The sequence below is a fragment of the Pipistrellus hanaki genome (assembly GCF_964339955.1).
Source record: "Pipistrellus hanaki genome assembly, chromosome: 8".
Classification (NCBI taxonomy): domain Eukaryota; kingdom Metazoa; phylum Chordata; class Mammalia; order Chiroptera; family Vespertilionidae; genus Pipistrellus; species Pipistrellus hanaki.
In genome coordinates this window covers 47,439,969-47,462,076 of record NC_140510.1, presented here as the reverse complement: position 1 = coordinate 47,462,076, position 22,108 = coordinate 47,439,969, and the positions used below count along the sequence as shown (strand labels likewise).

General features: G+C 46.2%; 1 protein-coding gene across 3 annotated transcripts in view; it reads left to right on the top strand.

Moving 5' to 3' along the window:
* WIPF1 (WAS/WASL interacting protein family member 1) overlaps positions 1–22,108 on the top strand; it is a 105,054-nt gene that overhangs the window by 73,351 nt on the left and 9,595 nt on the right. For all 3 annotated transcript variants that reach the window (XM_084892661.1, XM_084892662.1, XM_084892663.1), the window contains 4 exons: positions 10,859–10,948; positions 11,811–11,940; positions 15,378–15,566; positions 19,319–20,068. In XM_084892661.1, the coding sequence (XP_084748787.1) occupies positions 10,898–10,948; positions 11,811–11,940; positions 15,378–15,566; positions 19,319–20,068 (1,120 nt within the window). In that variant the 5' untranslated portion in view covers positions 10,859–10,897. The remainder of the gene's footprint in view (positions 1–10,858; positions 10,949–11,810; positions 11,941–15,377; positions 15,567–19,318; positions 20,069–22,108) is intronic.

Below are 22,108 nucleotides of genomic sequence, written 5' to 3'. Positions count from 1 at the left end.
AAATGTGTGTTCTTTATCAGCTAGAGGGGAGAGCTAAGTGGCTTTTCATGGGCCGTTGTATGTTGAGACAAAGCTCAGTGTTTCAGTGGAAGACCACGTGGTCTGTTCCTCTGGCACAGGATGCCCGTTTCACCGCGATGGTGATTGCAGGTGATTCATAACGTGTGTTTGGAGCCAAAGTGTAAGCGAGATTATCAGTAGCATTTTTCCTGACCCGGGACTGTTTGATCCACTGGTCTTCCCCCAACCCTCCTTCTCCTCCTCCCCCCCATTTAAAACGGGGCTATGTCAGTCAGGAAGTGTAACTGTTCCGTGTATGGGGCAGTTATCCACACGGTTGCCTTTGAACTGGCACTTTGGCCAGCAACAGCAAATGCTTTTAAAGAAAAGGGAGTCACTGGAAACTTCAAAGGAAAGCACCATGGAACAGAACTGTTGCTATCCTACTGCTACAGACAGACGTTACTTAAGTACAAATCCTAACCGAAACCATTTCTAATCAGTCTTTTAAGAAGACAATTTCTCTTTAGAATCATTCAACATCCTACCGGTGCAACCCATGCACAGCCACTATTGCTAATCAAATTCCAAAGCATTCTCTATAACTATTTGCATTTAATATGATTAATATTTTGGCATAAAATATTGTAGTTTTAAAATTTCAAGCCAAGTACCCAGAGACCTACAGAGTAGGGTTGAGGAAATTTTGGGGTATCAAAAAAAATTTTTTTTTCCTTTGGAGCATGTATGAAAAAGCAACTTGACATTTACATTCCTCCCTGCCCCCTCATGAAGTAATGTAAAGTAAGCTTTAAACTATTAAGAGGGCACATGCCAGTTTAGTCAATAAGTACAAGTTCTTTTAAATAGTTCAATGGTCTGAGCAGGGTAGGCAGTAGGAAATGGAGAAGTGGTCAAATGAAAAGGCTGCAGGGAGATTCTAATTGCGAAAGTAGTTCAGCTGGGCAGAGAGAAAGAAAGGACTAGGAGGAGCCTGGGAAAGGTTTTGAGGTCAATTCGTGTGGAAAATACCCTGACTATTCACTTGGATGGGGGGGAGGGGGGTCTTAAGCATGATATGTTAACTTCATAAAGCTATCTTGCTTCTGAACTGGAACATCATCTAGTTAAAACTATTTTGTAACCTAAAGAGATTCAACAATTCTCTTAAACTCCGTCGGGTTTTCTAATGCTCTTTGAAAAGTTCACTCGTGGGTCAGTTGTTCACAGCTCTGCAATTACTCCGATATCTAAGTCTTTTTTTTAATTTATGTTTTATTGATTTTTTACAGAGAGGAAGGGAGAGGGATAGAGAGTTAGAAACATCGATGAGAGAAAAACATCGACCAGCTGCCTCCTGCACACCCCCCCAACCGGGGATGTGCCCGCAGCCAATGTACATGCCCTTGACCGGAATTGAACCTAGGACCTTTCAGTCCACAGGCTGATGCTCTATCCACTGAGCCAAACTGGTTTGGGCCGATATCTAAGCCTTTAAAGTAGGGGTGTCGAACTCAATCAGAGAAGGGGCCAAAATCTAAAATCCAGCCTAAATCGCGGGCCGAATGGTTTACTGAACAGTCATAAACTGACAATGTCATAAACTGACAGCGGAGTGCAGTGATGACAGCGCGGTGCGGGCCACATTGCAAGGCCTGGAGGGCTGGATTTGGCCCGCGGGCCTTGTGTTTGACACATGTGCTTTAAAGGATGGCACATGCTGTGAATGAATGGCAATACTTAGAGAAATCCCCATGAAAAGCATCCCTGGGGGCCAGCAGCAAACTTACCCTGGTCGCTGATGATTTCAAATTCTAGATCTGACCTGTATGTTAGGAGTTCCCCAACCCATGCTAACACGTAAAAGGAATGAGCTACCCAATTCCTGGACCTTTTAAGCGTTATGCCCTTTTGAAGGCTTGCTTACCATCTCGTGAACACGTCATTTACTTTGGAAGTTTCTGGCTGCTTGCGGTTTGACTCATTTTTGTTTCACCAAATTTTCATACGTTTACTTCTTGTTGGAAAGAGCATTCTCCCTCCCTGTCATAAGTACCTCTGTCTGTGTTTTGCAGCCCTCACTCCTGAAAATAATACTAAATTAAGGAATGCCTTAATTAGTATGCTTTTCTGAGAAAATTAAAATTTCATGCACACCTCCCTTCCCCATTCATTGGTAATGCAGATGTTTACAAAGATATGGACATGTGGAGTAAGGTTTAAATGTTTTCTCTTTCTCATTGTAAAATTGGGGGTGGGGGAGAAACAGTAACATTTATTGCGCCCTATTCTATGTGTTAGGCTCTTTAATTTCACTTATTTTATTTTTTTTAAATGGCTAACATTATTAAGCATTTGCCTCATTTAATAACCCTATGTAATAGGTGCCATTTTCCCCATTTTATTGTGGGAACTGGACTCAGAGAGGCTAAGTAATTGCCCAAGGCCACCTCAAGACCAAGTGTGGAGGAAGCGCTCTGTAATTTAAAGAACTTTTTCTCTAAATGCAGTTTAGAGACAATGATCAGATGCCCTTTTCCAGGCCTGGGATAATGCAAATGCTTCGTTTTAAATGTCACAGCAACAGTAAATAGCTTTAAAGTGAAAAAGACATTTTTCTTTCTAAGTCTTTGACCTTTGCAGAAGTAAGTTTGGTAACACTTCTAACTTATGTAAGAAGGCCCCACCTTTTCTTTGAAAAATTATTTTATAAAAAAACATCCCCAAGGAAAAAAAAGGCCCCATTTTCAACAATAAAATGAATAAAATATATCAAGTGTGTTGACATATATGCAGTGTGTGGTGTGTGTGTGTATGTGTGCATGCATGTGTATGAATCTGTGTGTGAGTGAATGTGCATGTATGTATGTATGTATGTATGTGTGTGTGTGTAGTGGAGAACAGGGGTAGATCTTAATTCCATGGTAAAACTAAAGATGGTGCTGAGGGTTTAGGAAAACTTCAGCTTTGAGATTTGAGCCCCTTAAGGAGACTGCTTGGCAGCAATGGGCAGTAATGGGAGGAGATCAATACTGTTCAGTTTTGTGGATAAAGTAGAACAGGGTTTCCCTTCGCTTCCCCACGGTTAAACAACAGGTGGGTGGGTCATTCAACTTACTTTCATTTTCTCACTTTTGAAAAGGCTTGCTGTCTATGAATTTACATTAGTTTTTTAATTAAACATATATGACAGCAGGTTAAATAATAATTTTACTTCATAGCAGCCTATAAAGTAAAATATTTTATTTTCCTAGCAGTTACTCTAACAGTGAAATTGTGAGTTGGCATCGTACTAATTGTAATAACATTGTAGATATTCCAAAATGTCTTCTGAAAAATGCCTTTCCCATCTCCCCAAATCAATCAACTCTTCATCTAAATAAGTCCTAAAAGAAGTATTTCTAAAGCAGCCACAGACCCTCTAACCCTTAGGCAAAAACCCTTACGGTTTAGAAGACAGCCTATCAGCACAATTAACTTAAGCTGTCATCGTAAATCATATTCAACCAAGAAAGGAGCAAGTACATTTTGAGAAACGAGGGGTTTCAGGCACAGAAAGCTTGTATTCCACATTCAGCTCCGACTGAGAATAACAGCAACACGTAAGTAGGTGAGGCTGTCGCTCTGCTTATTGTAAAGCAACCCTCGCTTCTCTCCTCCACCTTCTGCTTCCTCTTGGGCTGAGCAGCCTTCTCTGGCTTTCCTCTAGTACTGATTGCCTCATGGCCTGCAGCCCTCTGCGTTGGGGCCTGAGAAGGGGAAGAGGAACAATGATAGAAACAAATTTAATGCCAAGATGTTACATTTTCTAAAATGGCTCAGGGACATGCAGGGCTGGTGGGGTGCGGGCTGGGGCACAGAGATGGTGCACTGGGACTGGTATCGTCAAACAGAAACTACAGACGCCTGCAGCTGTGAAAAGATGGTGCTAAAGAAACAGGATGGCTGTGGTTTGCTGTGAGCATCAACTTTCCTGTTGAGCATTTTTACAGGAAGTTGAAGAACAAAGCCAACTTCATCTAAAGTTGTACGAATGGTTTTCAGATCTTAAACACATCCCGCTAAGTTTGCATCGTGGAGGAGCCTCTAATGGAACCAAGAATAATTGAGTAGAAATCCCAAAACTACTAGTTTTTCAAAAATTCAGGATTTTAGAAGCAATTTGAGTTGGCTAAATGGCTTTCTTTTTCCATTGTAACTTGGAGTGGATTCATTGCCTTTATAATCAGTGCCTCTGAAATCTTTTTTTTATGATTGTAAGAAACCAATATAAATTTAAAAGCCTTTTCTTATTAAAACACTATTGAGCTATCTATATTATAAATTTCTTTATATTAGTATTTATTGGTCAAATAATGGTGTGTGTGTATAGATAGATAGATAGATAGATAGGTGTGTGTGTGTGTGTGTCTGTCTGTCTGTCTGTCCACTTGTGTATTTATAAGCTAGAAGGATATACATCAAAATGTTAACGAAAATTACTTGGGCATTATTAACTCCAAGTGTTTTCACCTAAAATTTAATTATTATCAAATGCTTCCATCAGTGGTTAAATGCCATGTTGTTTTATTTTCATCTTTGTGTATTTTTTGTATTGTCTATTGTTTTCTAAATAAATAAATGCTACTTTTAGAAAAAAAAATATCAATCTGAAGAAGCCAAGAGAATGTGAGAAATATATACATAAAAATACTTTAAGAGCATTGTATATAAAGTAAAATATAAATGAATATAAATACAGATAAGGTGCAGAATAAAAAGTGATGAGGGCAAAAGAGCATTTGGACCTTTGGCTCTGTCCAGTTGTATCATTTCTATTATAGCCACCCCACCCCAACCATCCCCTCCCCCCCCCCACCATCACACACACACAGAGTGAATAAAATACTCAATTGAGTCAACCTTTTAGAAAAAAAAAAGTTTAATTTTTCTCCTATTTGTAGTATAGTAGTTAAGTGACTTGGCAGTATTTATATAGCAAAATGTTTTATATTTTTTAATAATACAATACAAAATGGTGATAAAACATACCTGGGTAAACCTGCTTTTATGGTCTCAAGTAGAATGTGGCTGATTCAGCAACCCCTTCTCCTCACCACACCCCACCCCCCTCCACAAACACACTCTTGGGATAGAGGCAGCCTGCTGAGGATCATCGGGGGTTTTCGTTGGACAGTGTTGGAAATCTCTCCCCTCCTCATGTCCTTCTGTAGTGTGGGCCTCACATGGCATGATCTAGAAGGAATTCAAAGTGGGCTCTGTGAAACTGAGGAATGGTTTACTTAAATAACTGAGTAGTTCTCTTGGTCCTAAGAAAGTGGATCATTTTATACTCAGAAATAATGCTGCTTTCTTGGATGAGCACATTGAAGAAGAAATCATTCGTTTCTTGGGCTGCCCTGCGGGCTGTGGTTGAGCCTCTAGTTGGACATGCCTTCAGGGCGAATATGTCTGTTGGAGGGTGAGGAGTTTTTCTCACAGGTGTTCCTCATCACCAGTGCCACCTATTTAAGTAATGGCTCTGGGCTGCAAGATGCCCTGGTTGTTCAATGTAGTCTAGTGTGAGTGTTAATCCATAATGCTGACCTAATGGCATTATAGTAAAACCAACAAAGTCAACCATTTCTTTCACAGAACCAGGAACTTCCAGGGTTTCTAAATATTGATGCATGTTGTATATGTGTGTGCATGCATGTGTGTAGGCAACGAAGAAGAACCACCCTGCAGGTGTAAGGATGCAGGTTAGGAATCCCTGGTCTGTTAGGATCCAGGCTGCTTTGAGGCCCTTCAGTAAGGCCCAGTTCTGGTTCTGATATGGGCTAAATCCTTGAGAGGAGGGAAGCCAAGGCCTTGGGTTCTGCTCCACCGGCAAAGTCAGGAACTGCCAGGAAAGCAAGTCTGTGCGTAATGATAGCAAGCCCCTCTGCCACGGCCGATTCTTTGCCCAAATCTCAGAATGCTTAAGGGCTGGTGCTGGGAGCCATGCCGATGGCCAGCACATGGCATATTTGTTTGACACCTGGCTCTTCCACCAAACACATATTTAATGAGAACCCTGCTTTGGGGCAGGTATTAGGGAGCCCTGGTGGAGGTCACAGTCCAGTGGGAAGACAGCCAAGAATGGGCCTGGTGGGGGCCGAGCATAGGAGATGTGAGATTGGTCTTCTTTGACCCAAGTGGTGAGGTAGCAGGATTGAGTCTGAGGTTTCTTGCAAACCTGGACAAATCCAGACAAGCACCTGTTGAGCTTGGCAGGAGCAGAGACATGGCAGCCTCGGTCAGCATTGAGGAGGAAGAGGGAGGGGTTTACCTGGAGGAGAGTGAGAAATTGGGGACAAAGCAGCAGCAGTGAAAGAGAACAGATCACAACTGGCCTTTGAACAACTCAGGCTTGGACTGCACAGGTCCACTTATATGCAGATTTTTTTTTCAATAAATGTATTTATTGAATGTAAATGTATTTACCCTTTCTTATAACGTTTTTAATACTTTCTTTAATATTAGAATACGTATGTAATATGTATCCTATATAATAAAATCCTAATATGCAAATTGAGGTTGTTACGATGTGCACTGACCACCAGGGGGCAGATGCTCAACACAGGAGCTGCCCTCAGCCTACAGGCCCCAGGCAAGCCAAGGCAGGTGCCAGAGGAACCGCCCCCCCCCCCCCCAATCACCCTGCCAGTTACCCCACAGATCAGCCCTGATCACCAACCAGGCCTTGGAATCCTACCCATGCATGAATTTTGTGCACCGGGCCTCTAGTAACATATATGTGTTAATTGACTATTATCAGTAAAGTTTCCAGCCAACAATAGGCTACTAACAGTTCTGTTTTGAGAGAGTCAAAAGTTATGTATGGGGTCAGCTGTGTGGGCTCAGTACCCTTAGCCTCTCGTGTTGTGCAGAGTACTCATGTCTGCATCCCCTCGGAAAGGTGAGGGTATCACCCGCAGGTGCTCCCTCTCCCTGTGTCCGCGGTGGCCAGGAGGGGAAGGCTGAACTTCGGTGGTCCAGGGGTTTATAAGTTACTTAGTGCACAGTCAGAACCCTAATTGCAACAACAGAAAATTGTAAAATAATTAAAGGAGACTTGGAGGGTGGAGCCCCCTGAAAGGGTCCCTCCACCACAGCCTGGCCCCTAAGATGGACAGGACTGAGTTTCAGTTTCATCTGTGCAACCAGAGACTGACTCATGAGAACCAAACCCATGAGAGATTCCTGGTGGTTGACCAGAATCCATCCTTCTGGGTACTAGGATAACAGGATGGCGGGTTAGCTGGTGAGCATGGGACCCGACACAATAAATTCGCGTGCTGAGGGGCATTTCATCCACCAAGCCCATCTCTGTTCCACTGAGCCCACCGCTGGGGCCTCTGGGTGGTCCGGTCCCCATCGCCTCCTTCCTGAGCCGCTTTCTCCAGCCGTAATGCCGGGGCTTTGGCTGCAGCATCCCTCAGCTGGGCCTGGATCCAGCTTCAGGTTCCTGACCTTCCTCCGGGTCCTAGGATGTGTCTGACCCTGCAGCCTCCAAAGGTGCCTTCTGCAGCCCGGAACCCCCTTCACAGACTTAACACAGGCGCCAGTCGGTGTACACTGCCTGCTTAGCCCCCGAGTACCTCGTTGGTGTCTTGCCGAAAACCAATTTAAGGAACACACATTAAAAGAATCTTTGTTTGAGTCTCTTACTGAAGAACAGATTCTGACCTAGTTTACATGGGAGCCGGAGCACTAGTTAGCTAGCCCTCTACCTGTTTAAAAATGCTTATCTAAGGAGAGCAGGGTTGGAGGGACTTGATTTGAACAGACTGCATGGGTCTTTCAGTGAGTTCCTTCATTTCTCTACATCTCAGTGTCCTCTGTAAAATCAGCAGAATCGTGCCAGTTTGCAATGTCGGTGAAAGTCAGAGACCGTGTCGGTAACTCGCCCTGGGTTCAACTGACTGTCAGGTTTGAGAGCCGCTCTGGCTGCTGTGGAGTTTTCCATTTTCTTCTCTCGATGGCCCGCTCACCCGACAGTCCTCATTCCTTTCTTCCCACAGCTTTGACAAGTCTGGCCACGTCCTTTTAGCTTTTCCTCCCGTTTCTGCGTGCAGAGAGCAAGCCACCTAGCAAAACTTTCATATGGTGACTTCTTTTTTTCTCCTAGCACACATAAACCAATCACTAAGATGCCATGGCACACCAAAATATGTATTCTATTCTTTGCCGATCTAACAAAAAAATAGGTATAATTTTGATTCATTCACACCAGATAGCTATTGTGTTGGCTGTTGTCATGTTTTATTTGTCAATCTAAGGGAAAGGAGGTCAGTCCCTGACTAGATAGTCAGATGTTGCATGTTTTAAACATTCTTGCGACACACCCGTTGAAAAATCACTGCTTTCATAGGGTGTGTTTTTTCGAGGTGTATATTTTCCACATTAATTTTCAGCGGTTGAACCCCATTTAAATCCTAAGAAATCGTGTTCTGCAATTAAGAGACGGTTGAGAATGAAAGAAAGATGCTTCTGCCGTTTGAAACTGGGGAACGTGTTCCATAGAAGCAGTGTTCACTCAGGGGGTCAGGGTCCCAGGCTGCCCGCTGGTTTAAGCCCAAACTCTGCAAACGGGCTTCTCAAACACTGACGCAAATTCAGCTGTGGGGAGAGGGGCAGAGGTTTGATGATTCTAACAGCTCTGGGTTTTGCTTACGGTGCTGGCTGGGGACCCCACTTCGATCAGCTGCAAGGACTGGGTGAGAAACGTTGGGATCACTTGGGGTGAGAAAGTGGGTGAGGCGCTGCTGGGGCTGGGACCTGGTGGGATGGGACCCAGGGATGGGGCTCCGAGGATGAAGGGAAAGGGAGATGGGACTGTGGCTGGGGTAACGCGTAGGGTTTCCTCACTGCTGTTTCTCCAGCCCCGGACGTTTGCCTGCTGCCCCTTCACCACTGCCACCCACCAGGGTTTCCCTAAACTCTCCGTCCAGCCGCAGAGCCTGGCCTGCCTCTGTCCCCAGGGCAATCACACTGTACTGCACAAAGCTTTCCCAAAGAAGCCCTTTTCTAGTGAACAGTTCAGGGGTTATAGGTTTAAGCACAGCTTGTTGTTTTTTAAATATATATATTATTTCAGAGAGAGGAAGTGGGAGGGAGAAAAGGATAGAAACATCAATGATGAGAATCACGGATCGACTGCCTCCTACTGAGGATCGAGCCCACAACCTGGGCAAGAAATGGAACTGGGAATCGAACCATGATCTCCTGGCTCATAAGTCAACGCTCAACCGCTGAGCCACATTGGCCAGGCAAGCCCCTAGCCTTTTCTCCTCCTTTTTTCCACTTAGATCCTACAAGAAAATGGCAAGGCGCACAAAGTCAGAAATGGGGCCTCCTCTCCCATCATCTTACCTGCCTACCTTACGTTATCACTGTCTCCTTTCCCCAGAAGACTAAGAACTATGAGGGCAGGAGCAGAAACAGATTCATCTTTGCATTCCTACAGGGTGTACCCAGACCCAGGTGTACATCAAGAATCTGCACAGAAAAGAACACAGCAGGTGTAGGACTGAGGGGAAGAGGGAGCGCAAGAAAGGGTTTTGTATGGGTAAAGGACCTAAATAGACATCTTTTGAAAGAAGACAGAAGGAAGGCCAAGAGACATGAAAACATGCTCAAAGTCACTAGTTAGCTGAGAGATGCAAATCAAAACAACAATGCAGTATCATCTCACACCTGTCAGGATGGCTATCATCAACAAATCAACAAACATGCGCTGGAGAGGATTCGAGAAAAAGGAACCCCCTTGCACCACTGGTGGGAATGCAGACTGGTGCAGCCACTGTGGAAAACAGTATGGCGTTTTCTCAAAAAAAAATTAAAAGTGGAACTGCCATTTGACCCAGTGATCCCACTTCTAGGAATATATCCCAAGAAAACAGAAACACCAATCAGAAAGGATATATGCAACCCTATGTTCATAGCAGCACAATTTACAATAGCTAAGATTTGGAAACAGCCTAAATGCCCATCAGCAGATTAGAAAACTTTGGTACCTTTACACAATGGAATTCTACGCTGTTGTAAAAAAGTAGGAATTCTTACCATTTGCAACAGGATGGATGGAACTGGAGAGCATTATGCTAAGCGAAATAAGCCAGTCAAAGAAAGAAAAATACCACAGGATCTCACTCATTTGTGGAATATAATGAACAACATAAACTGATGAACAAAAATAGGACCAGAGACATAGAAGCAACAGACTGTCCAACCTGTGAGGGAAGGTGGGGTGGGGGGGTTGAGGGGGTAAGAAATCAACCAAAGGACTTGCATGCATGCACTTGAGCATAACCAATGGACACAGACAGAGGGGAAGAAAGGGGAGGGCAGGTGCTGAGGGGTGGGGCAGCCAGGGAGAGGTCAACAGGGGGAAAAGGAGACTTATGTAATACTTTAAACAATAAAGAACTTAAATTAAAAAAAAAAGAAAGAAAGGATTTTGTCATGGAAATGAGGAAGAGAAGCCACTTGTTCATAAGACTTTGCCCGGACACATTTCCAGCCATATCCTAACCTTCCAGCTACCCAGGCCGCAGGCCCGGGGCCCCGCTCGGGCCATGCCCCGGCCCGCTTGGGCGGGGGGTGGGATGGAGCCGCACAAGGTGCTGGGTTCTGCTTCCTCAGGCACTGGGGCTGAGAGACCTCCCCGCAGGGCCCTTCCAGAACAGCCACAGCTCAGCACCCTGGCCAAGGCAGTCCCGCCTCTTCCGAAAGCCGGCCTGTGCGGACGGCTGGCACTTGGGTGGGGAAGAGGGCCGAGTAGGACAGGGTATTACGAAGAAGTCTAACACGGGGCCGTGCTTTGTTTTTACAGGCTTATCAGCAGGACTGTTGAAAGCTTTAGCTGTCCAAGATGCCCGTCCCGCCCCCGCCGGCGCCCCCGCCGCCGCCCACGTTTGCTGTGGTGAGTGGTTCCTCGCCCTCCGTTCCTCAGGCACGAAGCAGCCGCATGGGGCTGGACCTGGCGCCCCTGTGTTTGTTAAATGTCTCTGCATTCTGGCTGAAGTGTGATGTGGGAGCTTTCCAGGTGCTGGGCGAGCCGGGACCAGGGCTGCCCGTCTGATGTCTCCTGCCGAGCTCGGGGCACAGTGGGCCGTGGGGCCGCTGGGTGTCCGCTGCCTTGTCCAGGGAGGGAGGTCCTGTCCGTTCCTTCCCACGCACGGACCCAAGGCAGTTTACAAAGGCGGTTTAAAGGGTGCTTTTACTATATGCAAACTGTATACCTCAAAACGCTCTTAAATTAAAAAGAAGGGGGGGGGGGGAACTTCGGCAATGTAAACAGAGGGGATTATTTTTCTCCAACTTTGGTGGATTAAAAAATAATACAGGCGACCTGCTCTGCTAGGAACAGTTTTCTCCTGGTACCAGTTAGTTCCAGAACATACAGAAGAGAAGCTCTTCTTCAGACACATTCTAGAGAACGAGGCCCTGTGGCATCCTGTAGAATCTTCCTGACTCAAGTTCCCTTCTCATTTCTAGCCATCAACCGGGCATTGCCGGTTACAGCCAGACAATGGTCTGGATTTTCTGAGACTTTTATCGGGAACTGACTCTACCTGCATAAAAAATAATTTATTTCTGCATCCGCTCCCAAATGTCTGGGTCATAAAAAGAATGACATTGGGTCTAAAACTTGTGCAGAGTTTATAACCTGTTGCCAGCAACCTTAATCACAAGCCCCCGATACTCCAGCTGTCTCCACTGAGAGCTGTGGTACTTGATTTTAATTCAAGAGATGAATACGCGTTTGCATGGTTTCCTTTTAGGCCAATATAGAAAAGCCTGCCCTGAACAAGTCAGAGCAGGCTGGGAGAAACGCTCTTCTCTCCGACATCAACAAAGGGAAGAAGCTAAAGAAGACGGTCACCAATGACAGAAGTGCCCCGATACTGGACAGTAAGTGACGAAAGTTCTTTTCCGTGGAGATCAGTGGTTTATGCCGTAACACCCAACCCTACCATTCACACACACACACACACACACACACACACACCACACAAATTAACAACAGCTGCAAAGCTAGCAGAATAAGGGACTGTGTCACCCATTGTAGGCCACGGCCTCGGCTTGGGTTCCCTCTACTGCTGCAGGAAGCCAGTATAATAATTCTTTGTTTAAGACACACACAGCAGCGATTCTCTGAATTATTCAAACACTTTCTGGAAATTAACCCGTTGCTCCTTGCACCACAGATTCAGAGGCAGCATGAAACAGAAAAAGAACCCTGTCCTTGGAACCAAAGGAGATGGGTTCAAGTCCTGGCACATCCATCACTTAACCATCCCCAAGCCTGCTGTCCTCACAAGTTCATTGTGAGCATAAATGAGACAGGCAGTAAAGTGTTTTTGTTGCCTGCAATGTGAAACTCAAGTGTAAGATATGATGTTAGGAGCTTGGAGAAAGAGGAAATGAGATCACAACTTTGCTTACATACCCATTGTAAGTCTGAGATACTTTCTGGAACAAGGCAGGGTGTGTATAAACAAACAAGTACCCATCAAACAGGGCTGCTTATTATTTACAACAAAATGCAAAATTATCCATGACTAGAACCTATGGATAGTTACTAACCAGGCCTGAGACCATCTCCTCACATTCCTACATATTTCCACTGCCAGCCCGATGTCTCCTGAATTCATATGAGACCACAGATCCCATTTGGACTCAATAGGAAATAGACATGTAAATAATGATGCAGGATTTTAGCCACGTGGAGGATAAGAAGGGCTTAGGAGGAATTTCTAGGAATGATGCCTAATAAGAGAAGGAGACGGGGAATTAGATGAGACCACTGGTGTGGGGGGTAAATGGAAAAGAGGAAAACCAAGACAAAGGCTTTTGAATGTTGTTCTATTTCTGGGCAAGGTGGTGCAAATAAGAATGCACCATAACCTCAAAAAGGAATTCTGAGGTCTTTGACTCTTAATACAGTTTTACCTCCAGATCAAAACTGATGTGGTTAATGTATAACCAATCCCTTAGTTTTCCTGATCCATGTCACAAGATTCTCCCGAGGGGGATCCCAGCACAGTCACTTATGTAAGGGGAGCCTTGGTCCAACCACCATCAAGTCATGATGCCTGGGATGGAGCCAGAGGCCAATCTCTAGGACAGAGCCCAGTGGTTCTCTCCACCATGAGGGGTGGCTAGGCTCCAGAGAGGTGGATGTGAGGTCCCCAGATGTTGAAGGAGACTGGACAGTCTAGGACCTAGTCCTGAATCCACTAGTGAAAACTCATTATATTCTACAAGCTCCACTTTCCGCCCATTAAATGGAAAAAAATATTAGTTCTTCCTCCCAGCTGCCCACTTTGCTTGGTGTACACAAAATATAACTCAGTGCATGCCCTTGTTATCCTCAGTGGCAAATACTTGGCCACCAAGACTATTGTCACAAACTCTTTCTATGGCTTTTGAATTTTTTTTGTAGGTGAAAGTCTATCTGTAGTTTTTGAATTTTTTTGTAGGTGAAACCTCCCTGGGCTCTATATCAAAATGTTATCGTGGTTATGCTTGTTTTAACTCTTAAAGTCCCACAGTTTAATTACTAGCAAAGCTATCTTCAACTGCTTTTAGCTTCTCTATGGAAAGGTACACTAATGGATGGTATCTGATGATGTATGAATACCATTTAAATGTTTAATACCATTTAAAAGTGTCTCTATGTAAAATTCCAAATTTTATCATTCATTAATGAATAATGTTTGATTGAGTCATACCGACTAGGTCATACATAAGAGACAATTTTATTTTGCTTGTTGTGTAATGAGAGGTGACGTTATCAACATGATGGTATCAGTCTAAAGGAGATAGGCAAATAGGTGGTGAAATTAATTTACAAATAGGTGAAAAATGGATCAGTATCAGTTGCCTTCCACTGAACACAATCAATTTGCATTTCTATGGATTAATATTATTTGTATTATTGTTCTACTGTTTAGAGTTGTAAAATAGCTCAAAGACAATGGGAAATAACACAGAAGGTTAGACTTGTAATCTTTTTCTTCTTCATTTGTTTGCCCATTTCAAAAGCTTTCACTGTTTTTTAAAAATAAATACAAAATAAAAAAAAAGAAAATAAATACAAAATAAAACATTTGCACTGTCTCAAATGGCAAAGAATTTTTAAAATGTGAAAGCCTACCGTTGGGCTTAGTGATACTAAAAAATTAAAATCAACCTAAAAGGCCATCAAATAAGTAGATAATTAAATAAATTACAATATAATAAATCATTTTCTAAAACACAATGCAGTCCTTTATTTTATTTTATTTTATTTTTTAAAATATATTTTATTGATTTTTTACAGAGAGAAAGAGAGAGAGATAGAGAGTTAGAAATACCCATGAGAGAGTCATCGATCAGCTGCCTCTTGCACACCCCCTACTGGGATATGCCCGCAACCAAGGTATATGCGCTTGACCGGAATCCAACCCGGGACCTTTCAGTCCGCAGGCCGACGCTCTATCCATTGAGCCAAACCGGTTTCAGCACAATGCAGTCCTTTAAATTCATCTTTTTTAAAGGATATTTAATGACATGGGAAATGCTAACAAAGTGTTAAGCGAAAAAAGCAGGCTAAAAACTGTCCAGGTAATGTTGGTCTTAATTTTTTTAAATATATTTCATTGATTTTTTACAGAGGGGAAAGAGAGAGATAGATAGTTAGAAACATCGATGAGAGAGAATCATCGATCAGCTGCCTCTTGCACCCCCCCCAGCCCCCCACCAAATGAGGATGTGCCCGCAGCCAAGGTACATGCCCTTGACCGGAATCGAACCTGGGACCTTTCAGTCCGTAGGCCGACACTCTATCCACTGAGCCAAACCGGTTTCGGCTGTTGGTCTTAATTTTAAGAAAAAAATAATAAAAACGAAAAGATACTGGCAGGGGTGGGGAGCAGGGAAATATGCCAAAACACTAGTGAAATTATGAAATATTTTATTTTATTCTTTTTATGTTTACAATTTTCTTTTTCCTCGCCTTTTTATTGCACACACACACCCCCTCTTGAGACTTTATTTATTTGAAGGTCCTTTTATTTGCCAAATAGATATTAATTCACATGGCAGCTGGCCAAGGGAGAGGCCTGGGGGCCAGTCACCACTTATCGTCCATTCTGTCACCCGGCCTGTGACTGCCCAGGAGTGGAAGGAACCCCTCCAGTTCTGATTAGGGTGGGGTGAATCCTTACGACCTGCTTTTTTATCAAATCCCAGTTGTCCACCCCAGGCCCAGGTTTTATTGTTATTGTGTCCTTGGTGCCGGCCTGGCGAGGTAGGCTGGCAGTGCCTCCAGACGCGGGTAAAGACTGTCTTTTCTTCCCCTGCAGAACCTAAAGGAGCCGGAGCCGGTGGCGGCGGCGGCGGCGGCGGCGGCGGCGGCGGCGGCGGCGGCGGCGGAGGTGGCGGCGGTGGTAGCGGCGGAGGCGGGAGCTTTGGAGGCGGTGGACCACCCGGTCTGGGAGGACTGTTCCAGGCTGGAATGCCCAAGCTGAGATCCACGGCCAACAGGGACAACGGTAAAGAGTTCCCTTCTCGCCGAAGCCGGTTTGGCTCAGTGGTAGAGCGTCGGTCTGTGGACTGAAGGGTCCCGGGTTCGATTCCGGTCAGGGGCATGAACATTGGTTGCGGGCACATCCCCGGTAGGGGGTGTGCAAGAGGCAGCTGGTCCATGTTTCTCTCTCTTTGACGTTTCTAGCTCTCTATCCCTCTCCTCTCTGTAAAAAATCAATAAAATAAAAAAATAAATAAATAAAAAGAGTTCCCTTCTCAGCCGCCGAAGCCCAGGGCTTGGTGGCTTGGAGGCTTGGCATCCCCTCTAAGGCACTGCGCCCTTTAAAACGCTTTAGATCGCTTGAAATGTTAGCTTGTAAGACAGACTGTTGAGCATCGTTTTTTCTTTTTTCTTTTTTCTTTAATTAAATTGGTAGCAGACATGTCCTTGGGGTAAGTTGTACTTTTCTGTACTTTACTAAAGGATGAGCTAGAGTGGGAGGGGAAAAAACAAAAAACAAAAAAACAACTGGAACTAAAGGAACCCTGGAAACTGCCCGGTGACCTGGCAAGCTCAGCCTGCTTTGTGAGGCAGCCTGACCCAGCTGTCTAGCCTGGTAAACCTTTGTGAGCCACGCTTCACACACGCTGTGGAGTGTGTCCTACGGAACGTAATTACACACCTCACTAAGTCTAAAAAGGTGTTCTGCTGACAGACGTTTGGCATTTCAGGGCCGCGGATCCTAAGTCTTCCCCGCAGGGAGCCAGGGGAGTGAGCCCGTTAGGACCGTGTGTGGACCTGGTGGGAGCCTGACCTGGCGGGGCCGACCTGAGAGCCTCCCAGAGCATGGGGCGCTCTCCTGACGGTTGCAGGAGCTCCAGAAATTGTGCCATAAAGCTCTTTTTTCATGTTTGCTGTTAGAAGAATTTTATCTCTAATTTTGTGAACTTTTAAAATGTCCACTGGGGAAAGTATGAAATTCCCACATCGGTCTGAAGATAAAGCCACTGAGTCCTCAGTGACTCTTTTAGCATTGGGTGGTCAAACTCTAGAACGGGACTCAATAATATGAGAGATTCTATCTTGCCAGACCTGCATTGACATTTATTTAAAAATTACCAAAAGGATTTTAGGTAGCTGACAAATGCATACATTTAGTACTTTGAGAAAAAAAAAAAAAAAAAAAAAAAAGGTGAAGAAATTAAGGCAAAAGACAACGGGAAGTAAAATAATAAAATGAAGGTGGAATTTAAGTTGGTGCATAAAATGGCATACCAGAAGTATATATGTTCGTAGTATACTATCCACGTAATGGATCCTATCCACGTGATGTAGTAGCTGCAGTTTTAATCTGAACTTGGAAGATATAACTTATTACAAGTTGGGGACATAAAAATGTACCACACAGTCGAGGACACTACTACATCTTCTTTTAGTACTAACGTTGAAAGAAAATTCTAGAGTTCACATCACTCCGCTGTATAAATCCCTCCGAAGGCCTGTCGTTGTGCCTGGACACAATCTGAACTCTCTTTGGCCCCCGGGGCTCTTTCTGATGGCGCTCAGACTCCACTTCCTAGGGCCCTCTTTCCTCCATGCTCCCTGTGTGAAAGGTCCAAAGGCCTTGGTTTTCAGTTTTTTCACTTGAAGGTCATTCCTCTCTCAGAGTCTTTGTACCTGCCAGTCCCTTGCCTACCGTGCTAGCTGCGTCTTTCCATGGCTGAGAAGAGCTATCCCGTCTATCCCAGCATCCCCAGGCACTCCATCTCATTGGCCTGTTTTAGTTTCTCTTTAGTTCTTGTAATTTTCTGGTCTGTTGTCTATCTCCCCAAAAAGAATGTAAACTATGAAAGAGAGGATCTTTTCTATTTTGTTTACTCCTCTGTCTCTAGCATCTAGAATAAGGGCTGACATATAGCAGGTGCTCAGCAAATACTTAGTGCCATCGCTTGGTTGTACTGGTAGAAGTTTTAGCCAATTTTTGATACTGGGGTGGTGGTTTGAAGTTTTCTATAACCTTGGTTCCCCCTTTAGTTCTTTTTTTCGTTGAACCAGTTTAATATTAATTGTACTAGAGGCCTGGTACACGAAATTCGTGCACTTGGTGGGGGTGGGGGGGGGGTGTTTAGCCTGGCCTGTGCCTTCTCACAGTCCGGGAGCCCTCAGGGAATGGCCGCTGCAGCTGCACTTGCCAGCCATGAGCCTGGCTTCTGGCTGAGTGGTGCTACCCCTGTGGGAGCACACTGACCACCAGGGGGCAGCTCCTGCATTGAGCAGGATCCGGCCAAAACTGGCTCTCCAACATCCCCCAAGGGGTTCTGGATTGCAAGAGGGTGCAGGCCAGGCCGAGGGACCCCATCAGTGCACCAATGTTTTGTTTTTTACATTTACAGAACTGGGCCGGGGAGGAACGTTGGCCAGCTGGGAAGTGACCGTGGGAAGGCTCCAGGGGGTGTCCAACCCATCTCGCTCAGTCCCAGTTGGTCCAGATCAGCAAGCTAACCTATGGGTCGGAGCATCTGCCCTTTGGTGGTCAGTGCACATCATAGTAACTGGTTGAGTGGCCTGAGCATGTCATTAGCATATTATGCTTTGATTGGTTGAACAGATGACCAGACACTTAGCATATTAGGCTTTTATTATATAGGATAATAGGGTTTTCCTGTCCTACCAATATTGAAGTGGACTTGACCCAGCATGGAAAAAGTTGTACAGTTGTTCACTTCTTTGCAGATTAAGACCATCCATGGTATTAATTTTTCAATTAAACTTTAAGTGGGTTTTTTCTTTCTTTCTCAATTCCTTCTTATTTCTATTGTAACTTTCCCATTCTATTTTCCTACCTTCTCTTGGGAATTTCTCTTCAAAGAGACTAGGTAACCCTTCTCATATGAAGGTTTATACTGAGATTACTAATTTCTTCACCTTAAATGGCTTAGTTATTTTTTTTAAGCCTAAGAAGTAGCAGGGCACGGAGGCGGGAATGGGGTTGGGGAGAAAAGAAAATCATTAGCAAGAGTCCCATGAGCCACAATGGCCTGTCCTTGTCCTCTCGCGATGAAGAGGGTCCCTCCGGAACTCGCACCAGCTTCTTCTGGGCTCCTGCCCAGACGTGCCGCCAGGAGGGCTCTCCAAAGACCTTGGGAAAGCTGGCAGGTGGTAGAACCTCTCAGGCTAGGAGGGAATGGGAGAGCTGTGATCTGCTCCTCTTCCTCCAGGAAAGACCACACAGAACCTGACTGCGAGAAAGAGCAGTTACCTGTATCTTACAGCATCTAGGAAAAGATTTCCTAGTTGCTGGGAACCTACTCTGGTTTAAAGTGACCAGACGTCCCGCTATTGGCGGGACAGTTCCGATTTTTAACAATTTCAAAAAATCGGGACTTTTTTTTTAAAACACCGCGGAATGTGGGACAAATTGTTAAAAATCAGGACTGTCCCGCTAAAAGCAGGATCTCTGGTCACCTTTCTCTAGTTCTCTGTTTTTTGTTTTATTTTTGTTTTATTTTTTACATTTATTTTTATTTCAGAGAGGGAAGGAGAGGGAGGGAGAGAGAAACATCAATGAAAATCATTGATCGGCTGCCTCTTGCACGCCCCCTACTGGCGATCAAGCGCGCAGCCCATGCATGTGCTCTTGGCGGGAATGGAACCTAGAACCTTTCAGTCCGCAGGACCCAACCCTCTATCCACTGAGCCAAACCAGCCAGGGCTCTGGTTTCTTGTAAGGTTCCTAATGTTCTAACTGAATTTGTCCCGCCCCTGTTATCTTTCCAGACTCCGGAGGAAGCCGACCCCCGATTCTGCCCCCGGGAGCCAGAGCCACGTCCGCCAAGCCCTTCTGCCCGCCGGGCGGCGCGGGGCGGTTCCCGGGGCCCTCGCCCGGCCACCGGAGCGGCCCCCCGGAGCCGCAGCCGCCGCGGAGCCGCCTGCCGCCGCCGCGGCCCGACGTGGGCGCCAAGCCCGAGAGCGCGGCGCCGCCGGTGCCCAGCACGCCGCGGCCCGCGCCCTCCGCCCTGCACGCCCGCGGCGGCGCCCGGCAGCCCGCGCCCGGGCCCGCGCCGCCGCCCTTCCCCGGGGGCCGCGCCGCCGCGTTCGGGGGCGGCGGCTCCGTGCGGCAGCCCCCCTCGGCCTTCTCCAACCGGCCCCCGCTGCCCCCCACCCCGAGCCGGGCCCTGGAGGACAAGCCCCCGCCGCCGCCGCCGCCCATGGGCAGCCGGCCCTCCGCGCACCGGGACGCGGGCCCCCCGCCGCCCCCGCAGAACAGCAAGCCCCCGGTGCCCGCCACGCCGCGGCCGCCCTCCCTGTCGCAGGCGCCGCCGCCGCCGCCGCCCAGCAGGCCCGGCCCGGCCCACCCGCCTCCGGGCCCCGGGGGCTGCGGCGACGAAATCCCACGCCTCCCGCAGCGGAACCTGTCCCTCAGCTCGTCCGCGCCCCCCCTGCCTTCGCCTGGACGTTCGGGGCCTCTGCCTCCCCCGCCCAGCGAGAGGCCCCCGCCCCCGGTGAGGGACCCGCCGGGCAGATCAGGTATGGCCAGACAGGGGGTGAGTGGTCCCCCTGAAACCCGGCCTGTCCCCCCCAGGTCACTGCTGATCAGGGGCTGAAGAGAGCCCAGCTGAAAGCTTACTCTGAGGCTGCTGTCATCTTACCGCTGTGATTTCATCCTGGCCGGTGTAAACCTCAGGGAAGGGTCTGGGCTGATACTGCTGTCCATGTTTTATTTTTATTTTTTTTACACATATATTTTATTGATTTTGTACAGAGAGGAAGGGAGAGAGAGTTAGAAACATCGATGAGAGAGAAACATCAATCAGCTGCCTCCTGCATACTCCCCACTGGGGATGTTCCTGCAACCAAGGTACATGCCCTTGACCGGAATCGAACCTGGTACCCCTCAGTCCGCTGGCGGACGCTCTATCCATTGAGCCAAACCGGTTTCAGCTCTGTGTTTTAGAGATGAGGAGACTGAGTAAGCAATAAAGTGAGAGCATCACAAACTAGTTAACAAAGAAGAGGCCAAAACTTTTATCTTTCATCTGGCCATTCTGCAACCTGGCCTCCCTAAAGTGATTTCAGATGTCCTACTTTGGGAAGTAAATTCCCGTCTCCTGCAGGAGGGCCCTGTTATTCCAACCAGAAGGCAGTTATTTAAGAGGGAATGAACTTCTCCTGCACTTCTCTTTATCTGTCAAGCTTTCCGGCCACGTCCTTGCATATTAAAGACAAATGTTAGAGCCCATTTGGCTGTTTGCTAACATCTCTGGCACACAGAGCCTTTGGAGAATCAGATAAAGGTACAGGCCTTCTCTTGGCAGAAAATGCTCAGAAGCATAAACTCAGACTACGCCAGAGAGTTCATGGGTTGGAGGACCTGATGAAGCACATCTGTGGCTCTGCCTAGGGCTGAGAAACCTGAATCTGAGAAACCTGTAGCTTTCAGAGTATGAAATGAAATGTGAGCGTTACCCAGGATCATACTCTTTCTGCTAATTATAGAAGGTGCTTTTTTTGTTTTACATCGGTTATTGATGGAATCAGAGGAACTATCTACTTTTAAAATTTAACCTTACACACGCAAGGTGTTTGGAAATGGGGCATTTTTTTTTTCTCTCTGCAAAGTTAACGGACCTTTGACCCTGTGACCTCGGGAACCTAATAAACACCATTCTTTAAACCAGTGGCCAAACTTGACCCTATACTGCAATCACCTGGGGAGCTTTCAAAGCATGATGCCTGGCCCCTTCTGGTTTGGTTGGTCTGGGTTGCTTACGGGGCAGCAGGATACTGGGATTGCAATATTCCAGTGACTGTAACATGCAGAAGAGTTTGAAAGCCACTCCTTCAGCCGAAACCGATTTGGCTCAATGGATAGAGCGTCGGCTTGGGGACTGAAAGGTCCCGGGTTCGATTCCGGTCAAGGGCATGTACCTTGGTTGCGAGCATATCCCCAGTAGGGGGTGTGCAAGAGGCAGCTGATCGATGACTCTCTCTCATCCATGTTTCTAACTCTCTATCTCTCTCCCTTCCTCTCTGTACAAAATCAATAAAATATATTTAAAAAAAAAAAAAAATGAAAGCCACTCCTTCGAACTGCCATGCCAGGGAGAGCCCACTCCAGACAGACAGTTACTAATCCATTCAATCCAGTCTCTAGACATTGTGGCACCTCATTAAGTAGTCTTCGGTGAATTAGTAAGAAAAGGTAGTCGTGCCGAGACCGGTTTGGCTCAGTGGATAGAGCGTTGGTCTGCTGACTGGGGGGTCCCGGGTTCGATTCCGGTCAAGGGCATGTGCCTTGGTTGCGGGCACATCCCCAATTGGGGATGATTCTCTCTCATCGATGTTTCTGACTATCCCACTATCCCTCTCTCTTCCTCTCTGTAAAAAATCAATAAAAATGTATTTAAAAAGAAAAGGTAGTCAGATGAGTGAAACGCAGTGTCTTCTTTTTATCCAAAAGCTATGGATTTCCCCCCAAATTGGTTGACAAGCTGATTGCATGGCTCTACCAAATAGATGAATCAACAGATTAAGCCCCCCCCCCAAAAAAAAATAGGGCAGTCGCAT